This window comes from Macaca fascicularis, chromosome 14 (genome assembly GCF_037993035.2).
Source record: "Macaca fascicularis isolate 582-1 chromosome 14, T2T-MFA8v1.1".
NCBI lineage: Eukaryota > Metazoa > Chordata > Mammalia > Primates > Cercopithecidae > Macaca > Macaca fascicularis.
Genome location: NC_088388.1, coordinates 31,137,164 through 31,163,615, shown reverse-complemented (window position 1 = coordinate 31,163,615; position 26,452 = coordinate 31,137,164). Strand labels below are relative to the sequence as shown.

Sequence of the window (26,452 nt, the reverse complement as noted above, 5' to 3'; positions counted from 1 at the left end):
GCTATGCGTGGGGATGATTTTAGTGCCTGTCATCCAGCTCTCCCCTTCCCCTTAAAGAAGACCACCCAAAGTATTATCAAGTAACTCGATTTAACCTTGACATACAGATTCCTCAGTGGTGTTCAGTTCTCTCAGTTGGATCTGAATGTTGCTTTTGTTGCTGTACATGGTTAGATGAATTACTGCTGAATAATGTTTAATTATCCCCATATAGAATGATAGAAAAGGAAAGAGTAACTACAATAAAAATAATTTAAACTCATTTGGAAAAAGGGAACATAGGAAACATTATAAGTGGCCACCATTTCATAGCACATAATCTTAATGAAGAGGAATAATAAGATTCCCTTTTCTTGCCAGAAATGTGAGCTCTGTGGTTAGCCAATCTAGTTTACTTATGGTGTATTTACAGGAGGGTATACTTTGTTCATTGACAAATGTGGCCATGTCTAAAAAGGGCTTTGGGGAAAAAGCTATCATGGGGGCTGTAACAATTACAAGTCTGCTTCATATTTCCTTGGTTTAGGAGTCTATGGATTGCCTTAATGGACAAGTAATCATGGGTTCTTATAGTTTGCCAAGCATGAGTTTCTCTAGAAATATACATTTCTTAAAACAAAATAAATTTCAACCTATTTCTGTTTACTGAACTCCAATACCAAATAACCAATGACTAGTCAATCACTGACTCTATAATCCAACCTGAACATTTCTCTCTCCTAAAAGTAGGATAGAGCTTTGTCCATTGTCCAGCCCTCAGCTGAACTTGGATTCTGCCTCCATGTTCTATTACATGCTGAAAAGGGTGAGCTTTCTGAGGCAAAGATGTATCTTCTTCAGTCTCTACTTTCACAAGGACCAGTTCCAACTTAAACTTTTCTATTTCTTACTGAAATTTTACCAAACGTTGGATGATCCATTCTAACATCCTGCATGTTTACTATCAAAAATAGTAGTGTTGTAGTTTAGGTGGGTTTAATGTATTCCAAATCACCTCAGTTCTGCTAATTCTACATCTTAGAACCTGTCATTTGAAAATGCCCTACTTCTGGGCATTTCTGTATTACCTGAGACTTTTACAGTTGCAAGTGACCAGAAGTCCCAGCTCAAATTAGCTTAAAGAAGAAAATGCAGTGGATAATATAAATAATAAATCCAGGCTGAATACCTAGGTAGATAGGATGAAACTAGACTGAGGACCTTCAAACACATCATCAGCATGTCTTGCTTTCTTCCCAGCTCTTGGCTTTATTTTGCATTTCCCCATGTGTTAGTTTTATTCTCAGATTCTATGTGGCAATAAAATAGTTACAGCTGTTCTGGCCTTGCATCCTCTCAGATTCAAGTCTGCTGAGAAAGAAAGTCTGTTTTCCTTTTTTCTTGTTTTCTTTCTTGCTTGCCTTCCTGTCTTTCTTTCTTTCTTTCTTTCTTTCTTTCTTTCTCTCTCTCTCTTTCTCTCTTCTTTCTTTCTTTCCTTTCTTTCTTTCTTTTTCTTTCTGTCTTTCTTTTTCTCCTTCCTTCCTTCCTTCTCTTTTTCTCTTTTTTTTTTTGAGATGGAGTCTGTCTCACTCTGTTGCCCTGCCTGGAGTGCAGTGGTGCAATCTTGACTCACTGCAACCTCCACCTCCCCGGTTCAAGCGATTCTCCCACCTCAGCCTCCCAAGTAGCTGGGATTACAGGTGCCCGCCACTATGCCCAGCTAATTTTTGTATTTTTAGTAGAGATGGAGTTTCACCATGTTAGCCATGCTGGTTTCGAACTCAGCCTCCCAAAGTGCTGAGATTACAGGGTTGAGCCACCGCGCCCAGCCAGAAAGTCTATTTTCTCATGAAAAGTTACACAAAAGTCCTGTAATTGAGCCTCTTCGTTTCTGATTGGACTGGGTTAGATCACGTGTCTATCTGTAAATGTATTGCTATGGCAGGAGCAACAGAATGCACCCACTGGCTTAGGTTTCATTCCGACTTGGTGCAGATAGACTTCAAGTGTAAATAAAAGGTAGAGTAGAGGAGGGAATAACTCCTACAAAGCAAAATTAGGATGATATTACAAAATGTAGAGTGCATAGAGTTGCAAAACCAGCAACTGTCTATTGCATCACTGGAAAGAGAGAACCTTAATGCCGGAACCAGTAAAGGGAATACATGTGGACATAAAAAATACCATTCTGTCTCAGATCAATCGTATTACCACTCAGTTTCTCCAAGAGGCACTTATAAGGGGAGGGAGCATATGGTAGTTGTTCTTTTTCTTGTCAGTCTCTGTTTATGTATAATAACCAAGAAATTCTTAATATCTTCCTTATAGTTCCTTGTTGGAGCTATCCTTCTTAAATATGTCTAAATCTTTCTGTATATACTTACATTTTGCCAGTATAAATGTTATGACTTTGTAGACTGTGAATCTGAACTCCTCTTATCTTCTATCCTTTTATCTGTCTATAGAGGGGATCTGAATTCCAACAGAAACAAATAAATGCCAATTCGTCTCTAGGCCAGTATGCTGTTTTTCTAGTAATTCGTCTTTCTATGGCCAGTATGCTGTTTTTCTAGTAATTAGAGAAAACTGGTGCTAGGAATATTAAAAACTTAATCCCTAAATCTAGAGCAAACAACTTCAACATTCTCTTCCATTGTAATTTAAAATCAGCTAATTAGAAAACAAAAATAAAGAAGTCACCAACATTGTATCAGAGCAAATAAAATGTTGGGACAGTTAGCCACATGTGAGCAAGCTGAGGAAGAAAATACCCTAGCAATGATGCCAAAATATGGCAACTGATTATTAGAAATAAATGCAAAAAACAGACCAAGAATCCAACTCAGAAATAAAATACCATTCTGTCTTTTGGTTCCTTCCTTATCCCGGGGAGGAGGTGCATTAGTAAAAGATTGTTTGATGACTTACCTGGAGAAAGTGGTCTAGGCTAAGACTATGACACTTTTATCAAACAGTGAAAGAAACATGGGCTTTGGCATCGGGGTGACCTGCTTTAGAATCCGGAGACTCATTCAACAGCAGGCAAGGCACCTAATCATCGCTGAGCCTCAGTTACATCACCTACTCCTTCCCAGGAGTGTTTTGAGGATTAAATGAGGTATGGTGTCTATGGTGAATACCTGGTACCAGTCCATCTGTTTCTCCTGGTGAAAACACCAGGAACAAGTTGCTCAATTTAAAAAATTTATCACTTAGAAAAGATAATCTACCAAAACATCTAGAAATTCCTCCTTCTACCCAGTACTCAGCATTTGAAGCAATGAGGCAAAGAATCAAAACAGAGCTAATGGGGACTATATGAAGCCATTTAGTTTACTTTATGGTCTAAAGCTACCCATTTCATTGTCTATTATTTCTCAGTAGCCTATTTCTCGGATCATTGTTTTGAAAGCTGGTTCTATGTTTATGGCACCAATTCTTGCTTCTTTTTGCTCAGCCAGATCCCCTGCACATAAAACTAGTAGACTGTGAAACAAGCTGCCTCAAGCAGGACCAGCTAGTGGCAGCATGCGGAAGAAAGTAAGAGGTGGAGGGTGAGTGGGGAGAGAACTACTGGATGCCTGACATTTAAGGCTGGGACAATTGACATTTGGCCAGTATGGGATCCTGTGGATTAATCAGAATGGTGTCTTGTTCACAAGGGAGGAGAGTTTTGCAATTCAATTTCTAGGAATTTGTCTTACAGGAAGACTTACAGCAGTATACAAAGTTGTCCCTGCAAAGATGTTCAGGGAAGTATTATTTGTAAAAGTGAAAACTGGAGAAAACCTAAATGTCTGTTAATAATGGAAAGGTTAAGTAAATAGGATGTGTTCACAGTGTAGTACGTTATGTGGAAACTCAAAAGAACAAGGTGGAGCTATATATATTAATAATAAACAGGCTGGGCATGGTGGCCCACACCTGTAATCTCAGCACTTTGGGAGGCTGAGGTGGGTGGCTTACAAGGTCAGGATATCGAGACCATCCTGGCCAACATGGTGAAACCCCGTCTCTACTAAAATTACAGAAATTAGCCAGGCATGGTGGTGGGTGCCTGTAGTCCCAGCTACTAGGGAGGCTGAGGAAGGAGAATTGCTTGAACCCGGGAGGTGGAAGTTGCAGTGAGCTGAGATCGTGCCACTGCACTCCAACCTGGGCGACAGAGTGAGACTCTGTCTCAAAAACAAAAACAAAAACAAAAACAAACAAACAAAAAAAGAGAGAGAAGGAGAGAGAAAGAGAAAGGAGTTTGGGGGTGACAGTGGGTACTAAGAAGGAAGTTTTTGCACATTTATATTTTGTTGTATTCTATTTTACAAGAAGCATATTTACCTATAAAAATAAAAGTAAATAAAAAGACCCTTAAAAGACACATTTATTTATAACTCTTAAAGCTCAAAGAAATTAGAAGAATTCCTTCTCCTCCAGTTTGTTACATAGCGGGTCTTCTCACCACGTCATAATCCTGGGACACAGGTTACAGGGATGCTGCCCAGCCAGTGGGCATCAGCTATTCTGTTAATCTTTGGGAATGGCTTTCCAACAGGAGAGATGTACCCCTTGAATGGTGTAATTATTCAGTTTATTGGAGAGACTCCTTCCTTCATCTCCTTTTGGAATCACTTAATTGAAGAATGATTTATTCAATTGATGTATAAATCCCTTTTCTCTGAACTAGGGAAACTGTCATCTCGAAACAGAGCCAGTGGTCATCTTTCAGGAAGATCTGAGGCTTGCCCTCACTCTCAGCCTATTCACAGGGCCCTAGGTCTAACAGCCAGTATATAAAACAATCTCATAGCCTATAATATCGTGAAATCCACAGTTCTTACCCCGAGATGTCTCATAAACGTGTGATTAGGGACCTATTTCAACTCCCACTTCAATCCCCAACACATAGAATCTGGAGAAATGACACTTGAGGTCCGACTTCCCAGATTCTTTAGAACAAGACGCCTGTATAGTTTTCAGATTTCTCTTCATATGACCAGTGTAGCAATCTGAAGGTCTGGAAAATGGCATATTTTCACCTCTCTTTTAAGGACATTTTTTTTCCTTTTAAATAAATAAAAAGAAAAAAAAGTAGGACATATATAAAGAAAATGTTTCTCTTTTAGGGCTTTCATACTCAAGTTATGACAACACTGAAGAATTTAATAGGTTCAGATTTTCCAGGTGTCATTATGGATTCAATTTCAATTGCATAAAATTGCAGAAAGTTTAATATATATTAGCATGTCACAGCATATCATTATTTGGAAACTTTTTTTTTCATTGTGAATGAAATCAGTTATTTGCTCTTTATTTTTAAAAAATAATTTCAACTTTTATTTAAGATTCAGGGGGTACATGTGTAGGTTTGTTACATGGGTATATTATGTGATTGCAAACATTATTTAGTGATGTGTCTGATGTAATGCCAAGTCCTCATCAATTCTACTTCACAGTTGCTCTTGAATCAATTCCATAGCCACTGCCTTTATTTTGGCTGACCTGGACTCTTTTAGAGGTGGTTGAACTTGTTTTCTGATCTTCATTTGCTCTCTCCATTTTATGATCTTTTTTGATCTTGCTGGAAAATTAATCTTCCTAAAACACAGTTTTGAGCATGCCATTGTATGTTAAAACATTTTCAGCACTTCTCCTTTTCCTATTGAATAAGTCTTAAAAGTCCATACCCCTTAGCCTGGCCTTCCAGGTTGGTTGCATAACACCTTGAAGGAACCTATCTTTCATGCCAATAACTTCTCTAATAACTTCCATAGATCCTAAGTTTCAGGCAAACTGAATTAGCCCTGTTTTCCCCAAACAGCGCATTACTTTTTCTCTAGGTTACATTCTGACATATTATTGTTGTAACTTGAAATTTCCTCAGACCTCACCAGCCTCAAACCACATTGACATCAATACCCAAATTTCACTTCATCAGACACAGAAGTCCAAACCTCTAGCAAGTCTCCTCCCAGATATTCATGAGAATTCCAGCAAGGAAAGGTATTAAAGTGGTATCTAAACTGGCCAGGACTACTGCTACTTTGTTCTTCTGGGTCCCAGGGAGTCTTCCATTGTTTCTGGTCAGTGCCACTGGGCACCCTGTGCACCCCAGCTCCAACTGGTGCCATCATGGGCAGAGTGTGGAAGAATGGCTCTCTCCCTTTTATGTTGCTATCTGTTATGATGGCGTGTCATAGCAGTGTTGCCTGGGCTGCAGTGTGTTACAGAACATAGGAGAAGTCTTCCATCTTTTATTTTATAGCACCGTCTCTCCCTTGGAATTAAACTTGCACCCAACGGTTGCACAGCACAGAATCACCACTTCTCCTTCCTAACTCAGGCTTTATTCCTGGCTCCAGCAATTCATGCTCTTTCTAGAATGAGTCGTTTCATAAAAGGATTCTCAGGGCCCTACAAAGAGCTTTGTGTTAAACCTTTCTACCAGTTTACTAGACATGTACAGATACATATATATTCAACTCCCAACAGGGCGCCCAGTTTATGTGGTTAATAGGAGACATCTTAGCCTTCAGGCAAGGGAACTTTCCTTTTGCCTCCCCCACCACTTATGACACATACTCAGACATTCTAAATCTTAAAGATGGACTCTGTTCAGGCAGGTTTCCTGTTTACAAAAGAACACATAACATTTATATACATTTATATAAAGTTTAAAAATAGGTCAACTCCCCCCCCATATATTATCTATAGAACACATTTTTTTAAAATTATACTTTAAGCTCTAGGGTACATGTGCACAACCTGCAGGTTTGTTACATATGTACACATGTGCCATGTTGGTGTGCTGCACCCATTAACTCGTCATTTACATTAGGTATATCTCCTAATGCTATCCCTCCCCAGTCCCCCCTCCCCACAATAGGCCCTGACATGTGATGATCCCCTTCCTATGTCCAAGTGATCTCATTGTTCAATTCCCACCTATGAGTGAGAACATGCAGTGTTTGGTTTTCTGTTCTTGTGATAGTTTGCTCAGAATGATGGTTTCCAGTTGCATCCATGTCCCCACAAAGGACATGAACTCATCCTTTTTTATGGCTGCATAGTATTCCGTGGTGTATATTTGCCACATTTTCTTAATCCAGTCTGTCACTGATGAACATTTGGGTTGATTCCAAGTCCTTGCTATTGTGAATAGTGCCGCAATAAACATATGTGTGCATGTAGAACACATATGTTTGACTAAACCATAAAGAAAGCAAGGGAGAGGAAGGGGAGTATCAGGGAAGGATATGTAAAAGGTTTTACCCATGTTGTTAAGGTTCTATTTAGGCTGAGTGGTGAATCACAGATGTTTGATTTTATTATTCTCTATAATATGTGTATGTATTACATATATAAAAATTATATCATATTCACATTTTTAGTATGAAATATTTAACAACTAAAAGCCTTGACCGAAAAAGACATTTAAGTATTATAAGTATTAGTCTGCACTTCTGCATTTGTTTCCTATACCTTTGTTTCTCTTTTTTCATGCATCTGCTTTGTATTTTTTTTTTGTTTTTTTGAGATGAAATCTCACTCTGTCACCCAGGCTGGAGTGCAGTGACGTGATCTCGGCTCACTGCAACCTCTGCCTCCCAAGTTCAAATGATTCTCCTGCCTCAGCCTTCTGAGTAGCTGGGATTACAGGCACGTGCCACCATGCCCGGCTAATTTTTGTATTTTTAGTAGAGATGGGTTTTCACCATGTTGCCCAGGCGGGTCTTGAACTCCTGACCTCAGGTAATCTGCCCACCTTGGCCTCCCAAAGTGCTGGGATTACAGGCATGAGTCACTGTGCTGGGCTGTGCTTCTGCTATTATCTACAGTGATTTCTAAGTTCTGAAGAACCCTTCTCATGTTTGCCTCGCTTTTCTTATCTCAAGGGCTGCTCTTTTGCTTTCTCTTGTGGTTTCCCCTGTGCTTCCTTCCTGATTGCTAATTTATTTATTCAGCTCTTGTGCATTTGCTTTTCACCTCTTTGGATTGCACTGCCAGTGTTTGGCAGTTCAGTTACTTTCCCGTCTTTGATTTTGTTTTCTGGAATAGTCTACTTACAAGAATCATGGCTATTAGACCAGAGTGCTTCTGGGTTTTCTATTTCCTCTTTTTGGTGATGTTTGATAAAGATGCTATTTCAGATATCTTATTTTATGGGCTACTCTGTAAACAACTGTGGGAATTGGAGTTATGGCAGGCTTTCAAGAGATGTCAACACTGCAGTGAAGTGGAGGCAGCCCTTAAGAAAAATGCTTTCTTAAAAGCTTCTCCTTGGGGAATTTCTGCTGCTATCTACCCCAACTAAGAAGGCCTAGAATAAACATCCATGGAATACTGTGGAATACATGGGATATCATGTAGCCATTAAAAATGATCACAGAGATTTTTATCAACATGGAAAGATGTTTATGACATATTAAGTGAGAAGCACAAGTTATATAGTATGTATATATGTAATATTTGTAAATAATATATATGATCTCATTTTATTTAAAGCCTTCTATATTTAAGTGCATAAACATTCATAGATAAAACTAGAAGAGTATACATCAAATTGTGAAAAAATATTAACAATGGTTATCTTGGGATGGTAAAATTTGTGAGCGATTTTGGGAGGTTAAATTTATACGGTTTTCTCTATTTTCTAAAGCACCTGAAGTGAATATATATGGCTTTATAAAAAACAGCATATTAATATCATTTCAATTTTTTTAAAAAGAGGGTTTTGGTGAGATTAAGAAATTTCTCTTTTAAAGATTTCATTTCTTTCTTTTGAAAAAAACTATCTGAAAGTATTATTTCTCCATCCTTTAGCATTTAGCATAACACTTGGGCAGATTTTACGGTTAAAAATAGCGAGTATTCTATGGATTGTATTGGCGCACACATATAAACAATTGCAGTAAGTTCTAAGTCCAATTTGCCTTCCTTAGATTGTGTGGTGAAGGTCCTCCTCAGAGATAAGGGGGCGGGAGAGATGGGCAGATTCAGCCTGTAGCCAACATCACTGGGGTGACAGTGGGGTGGACACAGAGCTGTCACCGAGAAATGGCCTGAGGGAAGGCAGTGCAGCCTCCTAGGGTTGCATGATTCCATCCAAGGAAATGGAGATGTGTAAATTTCCCCTGAGGGCCTGGCAGGGCACTCAAGCTGGAAGTAAAAGTTGCCCTAGCACTTTTTCATAGGACAGAAGTATGCTCCACTGTTCCCACCTCGACTTCAAAGACACAGTCAGTGGCAGTGGCAGTTGTGGCAACTATGGTGGTAAGGTGACCAACTATCCTGATTTGCTGGGGACTTTTCCCGTTTTAACACTGAAAGTCCCACATCCTAGGAAACCCCTCTGTCCCAGATAAACCAGGATGGTTGGTCTCCCTGTACTGTGGGCACATCAACAGTGATTGGGAAAGGTACCTCACTGGGGCAGCGAAAGCTTGTGGAGGTGATGGCAAGTAAACAAGAGGAGGCAACAGTTGCCATGGCGACGATGGTGTGGCACTAGGAGAGATGCCAGGATGTGGTGGTGCCCCTGGTAGTAGAAACCTGGACTCCAAGTGAAGAGTCGAGCCAACAGCTCTTGCAAGAGTGACTTTTCAGGCCAACCATGCCTGTAATCCTAGCACTTTGGGAGGCCAAGGTGGGCAGATTACCTGAGGTCAGGAGTTGGAGACCAGCCTGGCTAACATGGTGAAGCCCTGTCTCCACTAAAAATACAAAAATTAGCTGGGCGTGGTGGAGGATGCCTGTAATCCCAGCTACATGGGACGCTGAGGCATGAAAATCGCTTGAATCTGGAGGTGGAGGTTGCAGTGAGCCAAGATGGTGTCACTGTATTCCAGCCTGGGCGACAGAGCAAGACTCCATCTCAAAAAAAAAAAAAAAAGAATGAATTTTCAGTTTTCCCACTGCTATTGTAACCAGGAAATCCAAAGCACTGGGACGGAGGTGGGGGCCAATAGTGGTGGCTGGGACTCCAGGAATTACATGCAAAGAGGCTCCATATCTCTTCGTGATCCCTTTCTACTCACATCCCTTCCATTGTCCTTGCCTCATGCCTGGGATGGGGAAGCATTAGCTGGCACTTTCCAAACTCTACCCTTCTTTATACAGATTTTAGGGGCTAGAGTCACCTTTAGCTTTTTACACACGATATCCTTTATCTTTCTTGTTCACTTTCCTCTTTTTTTAAAAAAGATCTTTGATTAAGATCTTTAAATCTAAGACCTGAAACCATAAAAATTCTAGAAGAAAACCTTGAAAAAACATTGGTCTACATAAACATTGGTCTACATAAAACATTTATGACTATGACCCCAAAAGCAAATGCAACAAAAATGAAAATGCTTCTGTACAGCAATAATAATAATAACAATAATAGAGTAAACATACAATCCACAGAATGGGAGAAAATAGTTGCAAACTATGCATCCAACAAAGGATTTATATCCAGAATTGACAAGGAATTCAAACAAATCAGCAAGAAAAAAGCAAATAATCCCATCAAAAAGTGGACAAAGGACATGAATAGACATTTCTCAAAAGAAGATATACAAATGGTCAACAAACGTATTTTAAAAAAGCTCAACATTAGTAATCATCAGGGGAATGCAAATTAAAACCACAATGAGATATCACCTACCCCAGCCAAAATGGCTATTATTAAAAAGTCAAAAAACAGTAGATGTTGGTATGGATGTGGTGAAAAGGGAATGCTTAGATGCTACTGGTGGGAATGTAAATTAGTACAACCTCTATGGAAAACAGTATGGAAGTTTCTTGAAGAACTAAAAGTAGATCTACCATTCAATCTGGCAATCCCACTACTGGCTATTTACTCAAAGGAAAAAAAAAAGTCATTATATCAAAAAGATACGTGCATGTATATGTTTACCACAGCACAATTCACAATTGCAAAGATACGGAATCAACCTAAATGCTCGTCAATTGATGAATGGATAAAGAAAACGTGGTCTATATACACCGTTGGAATGCTACTCAGTCATAAAAAAGAAGAAAAGAAAGTCTTCTGCAGCAAACTGGATGAAACTGGAGGCCATTATTCTAAGTGAAGTAACTCAGGAATGGAAAACTAAACAGCACATGTTCTCATTCATAAGTAGAAGCTAAGCTATGTGTATGCAAGGACATACAGAGTGGTATAATGAACACTTGAGACTTAGAAAGGGGAGGGTGGAAGTGAAGTGAGGGATGAAAAACTGCTTATTGGGTACAAAGAACACTACTTGGGTGATTGGTGCACTAAAAATTCAGACTTCACCACTGTACAATTCATCCATGAAACCACAAACCATTTGTACCCCTAAAGTTATTGAAAAAAAATATATTAAAATATATACATAAATATATATAAATATAAATATATATAAAGACCTTCAGTGCTTAAAAAAATTAAGTGTTTTTTTTAAAGTTGCTAGACAATGGAACATATTTTAGAGAAAAAAGTCGATTGAGTAGTTTTGCTGAGGGAGTACAAATCAGGGGTTGTTAAAGGCTACAAATTAAGGATGGAAAATTAGCACTGTGGATAGGGAGGAAAGAGTCTACAGGCCTGTATGTTGGTTAAAACAAGTCCTGTGGTTCATTGGTCAATAAACAGTTTTCAGTTAGATTCTTTGAGGGTCTGGCATACCTGAATCACTCAAAATGTATGGTCCTAAACAGCCACAGCAGGTTAGAGCCAGTTATGATGAAACACAATGTTCAGTTTTACTGTTTCCTGAGTAAGTGTTGCTCTAAAAATACTTCCTTTTATACTTTACAATCAAAAGCTGAATTTGCCAGTTGAGCATGAAGGTTTCTTGTAGCCAGGACTTCCTCCCTCCACCTCTGGATAAATGTGCTTCTACTGAAGCTGCTATTTTTTGTTTATTTGTTGTTTTTGAGACACAGTCTCACTCTGTCACCCAGGCTGGAGTATAGTGGCACAATCACAGCTCACAGCAGGCTCAGCCTCCCAGGTTCAAGCAATCCTCCCACCTTAGCCTCTGGAGTAACTAGGACTACAGGCCTGTGCAATGATGCCTAGCTAATTTTTAATTTTTTTGTGGAGAAGGGGTCTCACTATGTTGCCCAGGCTGGTCTCAAACTCCTGGGCTCAAGCGATCCTCTGGCTTCAGCCTCCCAAAGCGTTGGGACTATAGGAGCAAGCCACCGTGCCTGGCCTGAAGCTATTTTAATCCATGCCTTATCCACTGTTCTTTGGATTTTGCAAATTCCCTCCTTTCATTCTAGACAAATAGTACTTTCCTCAGAATTTCAGAGCTGAGATCTAGTCTTGATTAATATGAGTTTCCTCTAATACCTTTGTTTCTTCTTTTTTAAACTGATGAAGGCGGACTCTCTATCTCAATGCACCCTTATCTCTTTAGTTTCCTTCTAGGCCTTCCTTCGCAGCCAGGTCCCCACAGTGAGATCTGTCCTTAGCCTGACTGTGCCATTTGGGGCTCTCTCAGGGGGACACTGGTTTTGTGCTCCAGGTCATTGTTTCTTTTAGGTGCATAATAGTATAAAATGATAGCACATCTGCATTTAATTATGATTCCGTCTTCCTGGCTCCACGTTCACAAATTTCTAAGCCTTTGGAGAGAAGGAATATTTGCTACAAACATTGGCTGCAGTGATGATGTTGTCATCTGCTTTCAATTTCCTGGATGTAGCCGTAAACAGATGTAAAGTGTGGCTAAATGGTTGGGAGTGGAGTGTTTGGACCATCTGACAGGGTGTAGATAGGACTCTCCACATGTCTGCAGTCATAATTTTGTCCACTTTTTTTTGTTTTTATCTTTAAAAGTATGCCTCCTCACTTCTTTTTCTTCCTACACTGAACTGGCACAGAACATTCACAACGTATGTGGTGGATTTCATAGACTTTTGTGTTTCATAATACATAAATTTTTGACCTTTACAAATGATTTCTTTTCATCTTTAGGTCACAGAGCTTTCGTGTTGATATGTTTGAGACAGGCAGAGAGTAATAACACAGGGGAATATGATGTATGGAGGACAAGTGCCTTTTCTGTTACAAACCACACACCTCCTCTGCCCCCAGCCAATGCAATGCTTTTGACCACAAATTTACGTTGAATCTGTCCATGTAGCCTAGGGTCAGCCACTGCTGAATCATTCTCCCAACTATAATGCTCCTTGGAGGGTTCATTACAGCACTGAAGAGTTTTGATGACTGGCACTTTTGGCGTCTTTTTCTTTTGTCGTGGGCTTCAGCTGCCCCAGCTCCTTTCCAACACCCTACTTTCCCTTGCTCAAAAGTTACTTTAGGGTTGATGATTACTGAGGACACTCAAATAACAGAAGCTCAGATGTTTGAGGAATGCAAGTTGTTATAAGATAGGGTGCTTCCTTGCACTTAATTAACTTCAGACATCAAAACTTGTGTTGTTAGGGTTCTTGCTAACAGAACAATACACAGAATAATCTGTAAACTTAACAGCACAAGAGACGGCGTGTTCCAGACATCACCAAAGGCAGTCATAAATCAGGGCCTATTTTGAAAATTGTGACTGATATTTATTAAACTAATATCAACCAATTATACTGTCATAAAAAAGTCAGAAACGATGTTCATTGTCAAGTAATTCCTTATTTCAGGATAATAAAAGACAAGCTTAGAGTACTTTTTGTCAGATGATCTCAGGGTTTTATAAGTATTAACACATTAAATCTCATAATGTATAAGGGTTAAGAAAACAATTTGGTCATTTCTCTGTGTAGCCTGTCTGGTTAACTGTTTATATATTCCTACTTTTTAACTTATTTATTTATTGAGACAGGATCTTGCTGTCTTGCCCAGGTTGGAGTGCAGTGAGCTATCATTAGTGGACTGATCAACCTCCACATCCTGGGCTCAACTGATCCTCCCATCTCAGCCTCCCGAGTAGCTGGCACTGTAGGTGTGTGTTGGGGTCCGTGCCGGGGGTGGTGGAGAATGAAAGAACACACAAAACACAAAGACACACAGAGAACATGGCGGCCGCACTCAGAGCCTCCGCCTCACTTTATTTATACTCCATAAACCCCACGTCAGCAGAAAGAATGCAATGCAAAACAAACTTTCTTTTCCCACATGTAACCTTCTACTCAGTTCCTTGTTTCTATGCTCTTCCTTATCTGCCCGCCTTCTTGGCACCTATGGGAGTTCATTAAAAGTTCAATTGGAGATACTGTCCTTGAGCCCTATCTATTCTCAGCATACTGTTTTCAAAGGCCCCTGCAGGTGTGCACCACCAGGGCAGCTAATTTTTATTTTTTTTGGTAACGATGAGGTCTCACTATGTTGCCCAGGCTGGTCTTGAACTCCTGGGCTCAAGAGATGCTCCTGCTTCAATCTTCCAGAAGTCTGGACTTACAGGCATGAGTCACCACTCCAAGCTGTCTTTCTTTTCTTTCTTTTCTTCTCTGTTCTTTTCTTTTTTCTTTCTCTTTCTTTCTTTCTTTCTTTCTTTCTTTCTTTCTTTCTTTCTTTCTTTCTTTCTTTCTTTCTTTCTTTCTTTCTCTTTCTTTCCTTCCTTCCTTCCTTCCTTCCTTCCTTCCTTCCTTCCTTCCTTCCTTCCTTCCTTCTTTCTTTTTTTTCTTTCTTTCTTTTTCTTTCTCTCTTTCTCTCTTTTTTTTTGACAGAGTCTTGCTCTGTCACCCAAGCTGGAGTGCAGTGGCATGATCTTGGCTCACTGCAACCTCCGCCTCTCAGGTTCAAGAGATTCTCCTGCCTCAGCCTCCTGAGTAGCTGGGGTTACAGGTATGCACCACCATGCATGGCTAATATTTTGTACTTTTAGTAGAGACGGGTTTCACCATGTTGCCCAGGCTGGTCTCGAACTCCTGAGCTCAGGCAATCCACCTGCCTTGGCCTCCCAAAATGCTAGGATTACACGTGTGAGCCACCGTGCCTGGCCTTAAGCCACATTTCTATCTTTTAATCTGTTTAACTTCTCTGTGTCTCAATTTGTTTCTGTAAAAGTCACTGGGTCCAAGGCAAAACGGTGATGTAGGTGAAGTTTGAATTTAATGTCTTCCACCTCTTCCTTATCTTCATATGGGGGTCCTCAGGTTGGGGTGAAGAAGTAACAAAAGCAAGAGTGCCCAATTCTTGCTCTCAGCTACTGAATAACTTGTAATGAAGGTATTACCTGAGATGCTTATGTATGACTCCTCCTAGGAATCTATGTATATTTATTTGTAAATTTTTATTTTGATATAATACTAATTTGCAGAAAGTTACAAAAATAGTATAATTAACTCCACTTTACTGTTTACACAGATTCTGCTCTATTTATTTTGTCATGTGCTTGCTATCTTTATTTACATGTGTATATGAATATATATGATGTATATTTTTTCTGGCCCATTTGAGAGTAAGTTGCAGACATCATTCCTCTTTACCACTAAATACTTCAATATGTATTTTCTAAGACACAAAAGAAATCTCTGATGTAAGAGATTACATAACTGTAGTCTAATGATTAAAACAAGGAAGTTTAACATTGATACAATATTCTTATTCATATTAAGTTTATGGCCCATATGAAATTTCGTAAATTGTCTCCGCAATATTTCTCAAGCCTTTTCTGTCTGTTCCAAGACCCAATCCAGGAACATTCTTTTTTTTTTTTTGAGACAGAGTCTCGCTGTGTCCCCCAGGCTGGAGTGCAGTGGCGCGATCGCGGCTCACTGCAAGCTCCGCCTCCCGGATTCATGCCATTCTCCTGCCTCAGCCTCCTGAGTAACTGGGACTACAGGCGCCCACTACCGCGCCCGGCTAATTTTTTGTAGTTTTAGTAGAGACGGTGTTTCACCGTGGTCTCAATCTCCTGACCTTGTGATCCGCTCGCCTCGGCCTCCCAAAGTGCTGGGATTACAGGCGTGAGCCACCGCGCCCGGCCTTGGCATGTCTTCTTAGTCTTCTTTAAACTGGAACAGTTCTTTTGTCCTTAACTTTCATGATCTTGGTATTTTGAAAAGGCCAGTTACAGACTGTTCCTCAGTTGGAGTTTGTCTCATGTTTCCTCAAGATTAGATTCAAGGTGGGAATACCACAGAAGCGACGTTGAGTCCTTCCTGGTGTACCATGTCAGAAGGTTCATAATGGGGTTAATAGATCTGTTTTTTTTTTTTTTTTTTTTGAGACAGAGTTTCACTTTTGTTGCCCAGGCTGGAATGCAATGGTGCGATCTTGGCTCACTGCAACCACTACCTCCCTGGTTCAAGTGATTCTCCTGCCTCAGTCTCCTGAGTAGCAGGGATTACAGGTGCATGTCACCATGCCTGGCTAATTTCGTACTTTTAGTAGAGACGAAGTTTCACTATGTTGCCCAGGCTGGTCTCGAACTCCTGAGCTCAGGCAATCCACCCGCCTCGGCCTCCCAAAGTGCTGGGGTTACAGGTGTGAACCACGGCATCTGGCAATATATCTATTTTTTAAAAGAGAACTCTTTTTGAGAATATGGGAAAGTACTCAAGTCCTAAAGGAAAATATATTTAAAAATGAAATGGGAGGGTATCTGTATTGGAGCCAGGGATCTGATCAAATTCTCTCTCAAATCCCTCAAGGCAAATCATCACTTACTCTGTTTATTTGTAATATGGTTTATCTTGGTGTTACCTCATCTATTAATTCACTTGCTTGTTCACTCATTTAGTCAAATATTGGTTTAACACCTCCTGGATGCCAGAAAACTGTTGCAGGTGCTAAGAATAAGCAGAAAATACAAAACCAGAAACAAAACCCACCAATCCTCATGGGCTTCTATTCTAGTAGGAGAAATACATAATAAACAAATTAAATCAGTTATATAGTATGTTAAAAGGGGGAAGGCTCATGGAGAAAACATAAAGCAGGGAAGGCATGACAGGAAGTGCCAGAGGAAGCTATCAGGTTAAAAGAGGTGGTCAAGGAAGGTCTTCCTGAGAAGACAACATGATAAACTACAGGCCCCCAAGCTGAGCCATGTGGCTTCTGGCTTCTTTTGAGGATGCAGTGTTTATTGCCTATTTGTCTATGTCCACCTCCTTTGCTGCTGTACTCCCAGAGCCCAGGACGCAGCAGACATTCAGTGTATTGGATGACTCCCATGGGGTAGTGGTTATGGCTGAACATAACACGAGAGGCCTTCTCCCTCAGAAGAATGTGATGAAATACGCAATTGATGAACATCCAGAATCCAGATATTCACCTACTTGAAAATTGCACTTCCAATCCACACTCTCAGTGCCAGTGAGGGTATAAACTAGCTCGAGCATTGCAGAAAACAATCAACAACATGTCACAAGAACCTTAAAATGTTCAAATGACTTGAACCAAAAATGAGCTCTGAAAATAGGTCCTAAGGAAATAAATACAAATGTAGAGGAAGGATGTCACTGTACTGTTATAGAAGAAAACAATTTAAATGTTCTCAGTAAAGGAGTATGTAAATAAATGAATAGTCCTTTGATTGTAAATTGTGTAGCCATAGGAGAAAAATATCATATTTTGGAAGATATAATGACTTGCAAAAAGTTTTGTCTGATAATGTTAGGTGGAAAAAGCAGGATGTAAGATTATGTATTCTGTAGGATCCATTGTAAAACTCTCTTCTCTCTCTCTCACACGCACACACACACACACACACACACACTCCTTTACATACATATAAGAGATAAAATATTGGTAAAAATGTTACCTATTTATCATCATCTTTGAATGATTGTTTTTCTGATATTTTATCCTGCATTTTCCAAGCCTCCATTAGTAAGTATAAAAAAATAAGGTAAAAACAAATTCCCAATTCTTATTTCTATGTTTCCTGTTTTTTTTGTTTTGTTTTGTTTTGTTTTTGAGATAGAGTCTTGCTCTGTCACCCGAGCTGGAGTGTAGTGGCATGACCCCGGCTCACTGCAACCTCTGCCTCCTGGGTCAAGCGATTCTCCTGCCTCAGCCTCATGAGTAGCTGGGACTATAGGCAAGCGTCACCACACCCAGCTAATTTTTGTATTTTTAGTAGAGACAGGGTTTCGCCATGTTGACTAGGCTGGTCTTGAACTCCTGACCTCAAGTGATCCACCCACTTTGGCCTCCCAAAGTGCTGGGATTACAGGCGTGAGCCACCAGGCCTGGCCTATGTTTCCTCTTTTTGTAAACACCAGATCAGTAGCATGGCACGTAAGGCCAAGGCGGAAAAAGTCACATCCATGTTCTTCCCCTCAGGATAGCTCATGCTATGGACATCACCAGACACCAGGGGACATCTGGGTTGCCTCCTCCCAAGTAGGTAATTATTCATATTAAAGCGGGAAAGATATGTGCAGCCAAATAGGCAGAGCAAAAGGTATGTGCTGCTACTGCATATACACCACTGCTACTTTTCAAAGCAAATCCCACCTTCTTCTCTTGCTTGCTCAAGCCTGTTCCACAGTGAATAGGAGTCATGGAGCTGTGGTGATGGTTACTCTCTTCTCTTAAAGCCAATAGCCAATACTGAATTGTAACTGTTTTTTTCTTGTTGTGTTCTTTTTCCTTCCTTTTTGCCTAACTCTGAATTTACCTCATGAGGCCACTGTGAAGAGAATGAAACTGAAATATGTAGAACATTCTCGGCCTCTCTGAGGATGGGTGGAATCAGAACAGAATAATTACCCCTTGTGCTGTTTTGTACGCCTGTCACCCAACAAAACATAATGTTCATTCTCTCCATTCTTTTCTTGCAATACTGATGAAATAAAATTTGTCTATAAAGATTCCTAGCTGAGTACTCAAACATTTTTCTTGAACATTTGTTATATGGTCTACTTTATAAGCTTGTTTCAAATTTGGTGATATCAGGATTAATAACAGTATGTCTTGTGCCAGTACATTTTATTTTCATTGAGTTCTGAAAATCAGAGAACAGCATTTTTTAAACAACATTTTTATTCATACCAATGAAAATACCCATGAATTCAAATAACTGAAATATTAAAACCTAGAACCCAATTTGTTCACCTAACCAATCACTTGCAATTATCTTTAGGAGTCAAACAGGTTTGGTTTCAAGTATTTTTAAACTAGGGCTGATTTTTAGAAGTGTTTTTATTTAAACTGTAATTAAAATATAGTCGATAGAACTTCCACCTAATATGTGACTTTTTTTAATTTTTAATTTTTTTGAGATGGGGTCTCACTCTGTCACCCAGGCTCGAGTGCAGTGACACGATCTTGGCTCACTGCAACACTTGGCTCACTGCAACCTCCGCCTCTCGCGTTCAAGCGATTCTCTCGCCTCAGCCTCCTGAGTAGCTGAGATTCAAGATTTTCTACCTGCCCGATCTGTACTGCCAAGACTAAACTCCATGTGGGTCGGAATCCTCCCATCCATAATTTATTGAGCACTTACTATATACCAGGGACTATTCTAAGCTGTTTGTGTATTTGCTTAGTTAACCCTTTCAACAACCCTATGAGTTAGATACTAATATTATCTTCATTTTACAGATTAGGAAACAGAAGTATAGGGAGGTTAAATAACTTGCCCAAAGTTACACAGTTATTAAGGGATAGAGTATCTGGGATTACAGGTGCGTGCCACTACGCCCAGCTAATTTTTGTATTTTTAGTACAGGTGGGGTTTTGCCAGGCTGGTCTCAAACTCCTGGCCACAAGTGATCTGCCTGCCTTGGCCTCCCAAAGAGATGGGATTACAGGCATGAGCCACCGCACCCAGCCTCCTATGTAACATTATAAATTTATTGTCATTACTTGTAAGCCTGCCCTTTATTTTAAAAAACAAGATATGACAAGATCAGAAACCAGTCTTGTTTCTCCAATTCTTTCTCTAGAAATACTTCTTTAGCAATCCAAACCCAGAGTAACAAAAACAAAGGGAAAAAAGCCACATATGCTGGATAGTGTTTATTTAATGAACAAAGGTTAACATATGACTCCAGGTCTCTTCTTATTTATTTTGTTGATATTTGTGTTGGTTAGTTAAGAAGATGACTTGTCTGATTATCTCAACATTTATTTATTCAACAAACTGTGGACTTTGGAGACTTTGGAGCTGAAGCTAGAATCCTGACTCTATCCCTTAATAACTGTGTAACTTTGGGCAAGTTATTTAACCTCCCTATACTTCTGTTTCCTAATCTGTAGAAAAAGACATCAAATTACACAGCCAACAGCATCTTTACAATTGTTTTTAATACAGGAAAAGTATAGGGTGCTAAAGATCAATTTGTGGCTTTCTTTTCCAATGAACTGCTAAAGTTCCACTTTTATGCCCAAGATTCTTATCATACTTTTGTAAGATCAAGAACAACGTGAAGTTTCCACTATTATATATCCACCCATTACATCTAGTTGTACTGGAAAAAATCAAAAGCTGATAACTTTTAATTTGAAGAGGATGGTATATACTATTTATATATATTAAGGTGCTTAAAGATAAATCCTAGCACCTGAGGTGTAGAAATCATTCAAACTCTTTGATTACAATGACAAACTAGTCAGTAACTTACTAAATATTGTACTAAATGGGACTATTTTACTGTTCAACATAGCTTTTGAAAGACACAGAGCTTTTCTAAATTTCTGCCTACCTGGGAGTAAAATTTGGGGAAGCAGATTTCTCCAGTGTTTAAAGAAGCCAATTTGGCAATGTACCGGAGTGGAATACATTTTTCCCATCACAAGGGAGTACATTTTTCCCATCTAAGTTAAGTTGTTATTCTCTGGTAAAGGAAGAAATCAACACCCATCTGTGCGGAGATAAACGTTTCAGAGTGTTTTTATATTAAATAATTAGTATACTAGTCTAGTAAGTGATAATCCACGAATAAGTTAAGAAAAGCTAAGAGAGAAAAAGAAAAGCATCCATCCATCCTTTGGTTGCAAATAATACTTAAATTAGCGGATGGCAAAATTTAATTTCGTACAGAGTAATTTGACCCAAGATTGCTGACTTTTTAAGAGCAGAAAAAGCACAGTTAGAGTGCAAGGCCCCACTCAGCAGGGTCTAGTATTCCCTCTGCAAAACTGGCAGGCCACCAACGGCCGCGTCCTGGGGCGGCCTGAGGGATGCTGATACCTGGGTTCGGCTATTGCGGGCACCCGGGGCCGGCGGGGCGAGCCTCTCCAATCGCTGGACTAGCGCGGGACCCCTCCTTTCCGCACCCTCCCGGGTATCTCCGGGTTCTGGGGCACCGCCTCCCTCGGGGAGCCCTGCTCCACGCCCATTGGGCTTCCAATCTCGGCCTGCCTAGCGCCGAGCAGCCAATCAGAAGGCAGTCCTCCCGAGGGGGCGGGACGAGGGGGGCGGGACGAGGGGGCGGTGCTGATTGGCTGAGCCTGAAGTCGCCGCGGCCGCGGGGCAACAGGCACTTTTGCCTACTGAGGGTGGAAACCCACAAGCGGAGGCTTCCTGCAGTGTTGCGCACCGCCAACCGAACGCCATGGCTGACAGCCGGGATCCCGCCAGCGACCAGATGAAGCACTGGAAGGAGCAGCGGGCCGCGCAGGTACACCCTGTGCTCCCCGAACGGGCCCGAGGGTCCGTTTAGAAAGTAGGGGCGTCGGCGAGTAACGGCCCGGCTTCCCCTGGGACGGCGCTCGGAGGGACTGTACGGCGGCTCACTGGGCGGGGTGGGGGATCCCCTTCGGTGCAAACGGACTCTTACATTCGCCGGAGCAGAGGAGGGGGGTCTGGGTAGTGGGGCGCGGGCCTGCAGGCTTTGTTGTCCGCGACGGGCTCGGGTGGTTGCTTCAGAATTTTGCACTTTTGCCAACTGGGACAGAGGTCGCAGCTTGAGGACAGAATGAGGGCTCATGGGGAAAGAGGCAGAGAGCTGCAGCTGCAAGGAAGTCAGAGAGGGAAGTGGAACCAGGCTCTAACGCTGCCCTTCTTGAAATAGTGTTTACACGCTTTCATAGTTGTGGGGTCCCAGCGGGGCAGGGATTGTGTTTTATCATCTTGATGTCTCCAGCACCAATCACAGTGACTGGTACGTACTATGCACATTATTAAACGACTAAATAAAAGAATTTTTACATCCATTGTCTCATTTGCACTTCAAAATATCAGGCCTAGCGTTTTAGAGCTGGGGTGGGGGGACATTAGGGATTGGTTAATGCATTTATTCTATTCTTTGAGCGCCTGCAGGTGCTAGACACTGTTCGGGGCAAGGTGTATAAATTCCAATGAGGCAAGAACAACACCCTTGAGAAGCTAAGAGTCTAGTCTGGGAGACAAGACACTTAAACAGATGATTACACTCCAGCGTGGTGAGGGCTCTAATATAGGTATTCTGTAGAATGCAGAGGGAGTGACCAGGTGGGCTGGACAAAGCAGGTGACATTTGAACAGGAATTTTTTTAAATGAGTAGGATTTTAACTTGGTGGTGGGGGAGGCATTCCTGGCCTGTGCCCACGGGTGCAGAGGGCATCTATGAGGAGGTTGGATTAGATGAGACCGCATCTGGTCTGAGTCTTCTGTTGGCAGATTGGCCCAGGGAGTCTAAAGGTCTTGCCCTGTTCCCTGGCTGCTGGTTAATGGTAGAGAGAGGACTGCAGCCCTGTTTTCCCCATTCTGCCTAGTGCTGTTGCTCAAAACTCAGGTTCATGAACTGGGGTATTAATGCTAAGTGCTCATGGATTGCTTTAATGGTTCCCTGTTTGGGACAAGGCTGCCATTTTCCTCCAAGGGCCTGGAAAATCTCCCCTCTTGGCCCTGTTCTTTGTTATATACCATTAGGACGGTTCATGAGCTCTTAAAGTGAACCAGAGACACGTGGAGTCTTAGTAAAGGATGTGCCACTACTTAGTGGCAGAGACAAGGTTAGAATCCAGCTTCTTGGACCCAAGACTCTTTCCTTACCCAGTGGGTGCAAATCCTGGTTCACACTGAAGTTTCCATGAATACTTGGTGAATTGAGAAAAGTGTGGACAAAGTAGTGAGATTTTTACAAAACAAAATATTTTCTTTTCTTTTCTTTCTTTTTTTTTTTTTTGAGATGAAGTCTCGCTCTGTTGCCCAGGCTGGAGTGCAGTGGTAAGATCTCCACTGACTGTGAACTCTGCCTCCCGGGTTCGAGCAATTCTCCTGCCTCAGCCTCCCAAGTAGCTGGGATTACAGGTCGCCGCCACTACACCCAGCTAATTTTTGTATTTTTAGTAGAGATGGGGTTTCTCCATGTTGGCCAGGCTGGTCTGGAACTCCTGACCTCAGGTGACCCACCCGCCTTGGCCGCTGAAAGTACTGAGATACAGGTGTGAGCTCCCGGGCATGGCCAATATTTTCATTTTTAAAGGACTCCCCTTTATTCTGAGATTAGCTGCCTTCTTCCTTGTTTGGGAGAATCATGAACTGTTGAAGTCCCTGCTGTTGATTTACCTTAACGTAGTTGCCCACGTGAGAAATGGCTGACTCAAAAAGCTCATCCATAGTTGGGAGGCTCTTAATTGAAATACGGCAGTCCCCTTTGTCCATGGCATCTTAGTGCACTGTGTACATCGTCCTGATTAGCAGTCACATTGATGTCTTATTGTTCGTTGATTTTAGCTGCTCTGAGTAAAAACCGCTTACTTCTTTGAGGCACTTCTCCCTCCCCCCAGGGCCCTCCAAAAGGAATTATGCATATGTCTTATAGCCTATATAATTTTCAAACACTTCTTTAAATGAAAAATTTCAAACATTCAGAAAAGTTGAAAAAAATTTGCAGTGTATACCTATATATCTGCCATCTAGATTCTACAAGGAACATTTTGCCTTGTGTCTTTTATTACGTTACTCTGTCTGTCCATCCTTTCATTCATTCAAGTTGTTTCATGTATTAGCAGTTTATTCTTTTCATTGCTGAGTAAGATTCCATTATATGAATGTAGCACCGTTTGAATATCTTGTTGCTGGACACCTGGGCTATTTAATTTTTTTTCTATTGTAAGTAAAGCTGCTGTGACTGGGCATAAAGGCTCAAGCCTGTAATCCTACCACTTTTGGAGGCTAAGGTGGGAGGATTGTTTGAGCTCAGGAGTTTGAGACCAGCCTGGGCAACATGGTGAAACCCCATCTCTACAACAAAAGAAGTAGCCAGACATGGTGACACATGCCTGTAGTCCCAGCTATTGGGGAAGTTGAGGTGGGAGGATTGCTTGAGCTTGGGGTGTGGAGGCTGCAGTGAGCCATGATTAACACCACTGCACTCTAGCCTGGGCGACAGAGGGAGACTCTGTCTTAAAAATGAAAAATAAATAAAGCTGCTATAAAAATTTTTATATAAGTCTTTTTGTGCACAGATGCTTTTATTTCTCTTAGGAAATACCTAAGAGTATGTCTAGGAGTAGGTTTATTGGGTCATAAGGTAAGTGAATGTGTTATGAGAAACTGCTGAACCTTTTTCCAAAATGGTTGTACCATTTTATACTTCATCAGCAGTGTATGGGAGTTCCAGTTGCTCCACATCCTATCAACTTTTGGTGCTGTCAGTCTTTTGCTTTTAGCTGTTGGACATGCAATGGTATCTCACTATGGTTTTAATTTGCATTACTCTGATGACTAATGATGAAAAGCATCTTTTTACATGCTTATTGGCCATTGGTATATATTCCTTTGAAGTATATGTTGAAATTTTCTGTCCTTTTAAAAATTGAATTGCTTTAAAATTATTGATTCATAGCCCATATTTTAAGTTAAATCATGTGAAATCATGTATAGGCTAAGAGTTATAAAAATAAATCTCAACATGTATCATGGTATAAACATATTAGAAATTTATGGCCGGGTGCGGTGACTCACGCCTATAATCCAGCACTTTGGGAGGCTGAGGCGGGTGGATTACCTGAGGTCAGGAGTTCGAGACCAGCCTGACCAGTATGGAGAAACCCTGTCTCTACTAAAAATACAAAATTAGCTGGGCGTGGTGGTGCATGCCTGTAATCCCAACTACTGAGGAGGCTGAGGCAGGAGAATCGCTTGAACCCGGGAGGCGGAGGTGACCTGGGAGGCGGAGGTGGCAGTGAGCTGAGATCATGCCATTGCACTACAGCCTGGGCAACAAGAGTGAAACTCCATCTCAAAAAGAAAAAAAAGAAATGTATTCCTTTCCTACATGAATGGCCCAAAGTGGTTTGAAGTTGAAGAAGGCGGGTGGGTGCTCTGCTTCCCACAGTTATTGAGGGTACCAGGCTGAAGGAAGCTCCCCCTTGGTCAACACATGGCTTTTAAGGTTGCCCTGGGCATCACTGTCCAGCACAGAAGGCTCAAGAGCATGGAGAAGGGTATATGAGTGTGGTAAGGTTTGGGGTCCAGGGTTACTGCCACTTACATTCTGTTGGCTAGAACTCTGTTACAGGCCACACCTGGGGTAGTGTACCCGTGTCCAGGAAGCTGACTCTACTACATTATCCAAAGCTTATGTTTCGTATTTGGTGAAAATCTGTCCATCCATTTTCTTGTGATGTGGCAATGGACACACAACATAATCTCTTTTTAAAGAATATGTCATTTTTACTTTCTGACATTAAGATATTCTGTTAGAAAATTAAGACAGTAACAGATGGCATTAAAAAAAAAAAGTCTCCCTTTGCTTGGTAAATGCCTGTATCTAAGTGGGCAGCTTTGTGCTAATATGCTCTCTTCCACTTCCCAATTAGTTTTGACGCTTTATTCATCTGGGAGAGCTTTACGGTTTGGGACTACTATAGGAGAGCACTCTGTTGCCTCCTCTCTCAAGAATCAGAGTATCCTTTTTTGGAAACACAGTCAACCAATGTGAAAGCAATTTATTGGGCGTATCTTCTGTGGTCAGATTTGGTTTGCTGACAGCTGAATTGGGAGTTTTGTAAACTTTAATAAGTGAGCACTGAGTCAGATGTGTTCATGAGTATGACCTCGATCCACTTAAAAATTCTTATTTCTTTTTTTGTCTTGGCAGGAGGGAGGTGGTTCTGCAGGTATTCCCAGTGACTTTGAAGGGAACTTAAATGGGAACTTTATTGCTGGCTGCTCAGAAAGCCATGGGCTCTTCTTTTGGGATACTTACCTTAACCCATTTCCTGTTTTTTGTTGTTGTTGTTGTTGTTATTGTTTTTCTTTCTTTTTTTTTCTTTTTTAAGTGCAGCTTGCTGCCAGTGCTCTTGGAGGTAAATGGGAAGTATTAATAAGTAACCTCTGATCCCTTTAAAATGGGAGAATTTGAACATTTCAAACCTTACCTTTTTATACAGTTCTCTTATTACCTGGCAGAGGGTTAGGTCTTAGACTGTCCATTTATGTCAGTGAGTTGCCTATGCATTATAGGCTGTGAGGGTCTATGTTTTTTAGGGTAACCCTGGTAATAACTGCATTGCTGTTATACTGCCAACATTTGGGATGGAGAAGGGGTGACTGAGTGACTTAACCCTCGGTTCACATGTGCTTTCATTTCTCCTGAAATATACCTAGGCATGGGATCGCTAAGTCTTAATGTGCAATGGGAGAGACTATGGGAGAT

The 26,452-nt window shown here is 41.0% G+C and overlaps 1 protein-coding gene across 1 annotated transcript in view; it reads left to right on the top strand.

Moving 5' to 3' along the window:
• Positions 1 to 21,344: 21,344 nt before the first annotated feature.
• Positions 21,345 to 26,452, top strand: part of CAT (catalase) — a 35,814-nt gene continuing 30,706 nt past the window's right edge. The window contains exon 1 of the mRNA XM_005578226.4: positions 21,345 to 21,483. Coding sequence (XP_005578283.3) covers positions 21,418 to 21,483 — 66 coding nt within the window. The 5' untranslated portion in view covers positions 21,345 to 21,417. The remainder of the gene's footprint in view (positions 21,484 to 26,452) is intronic.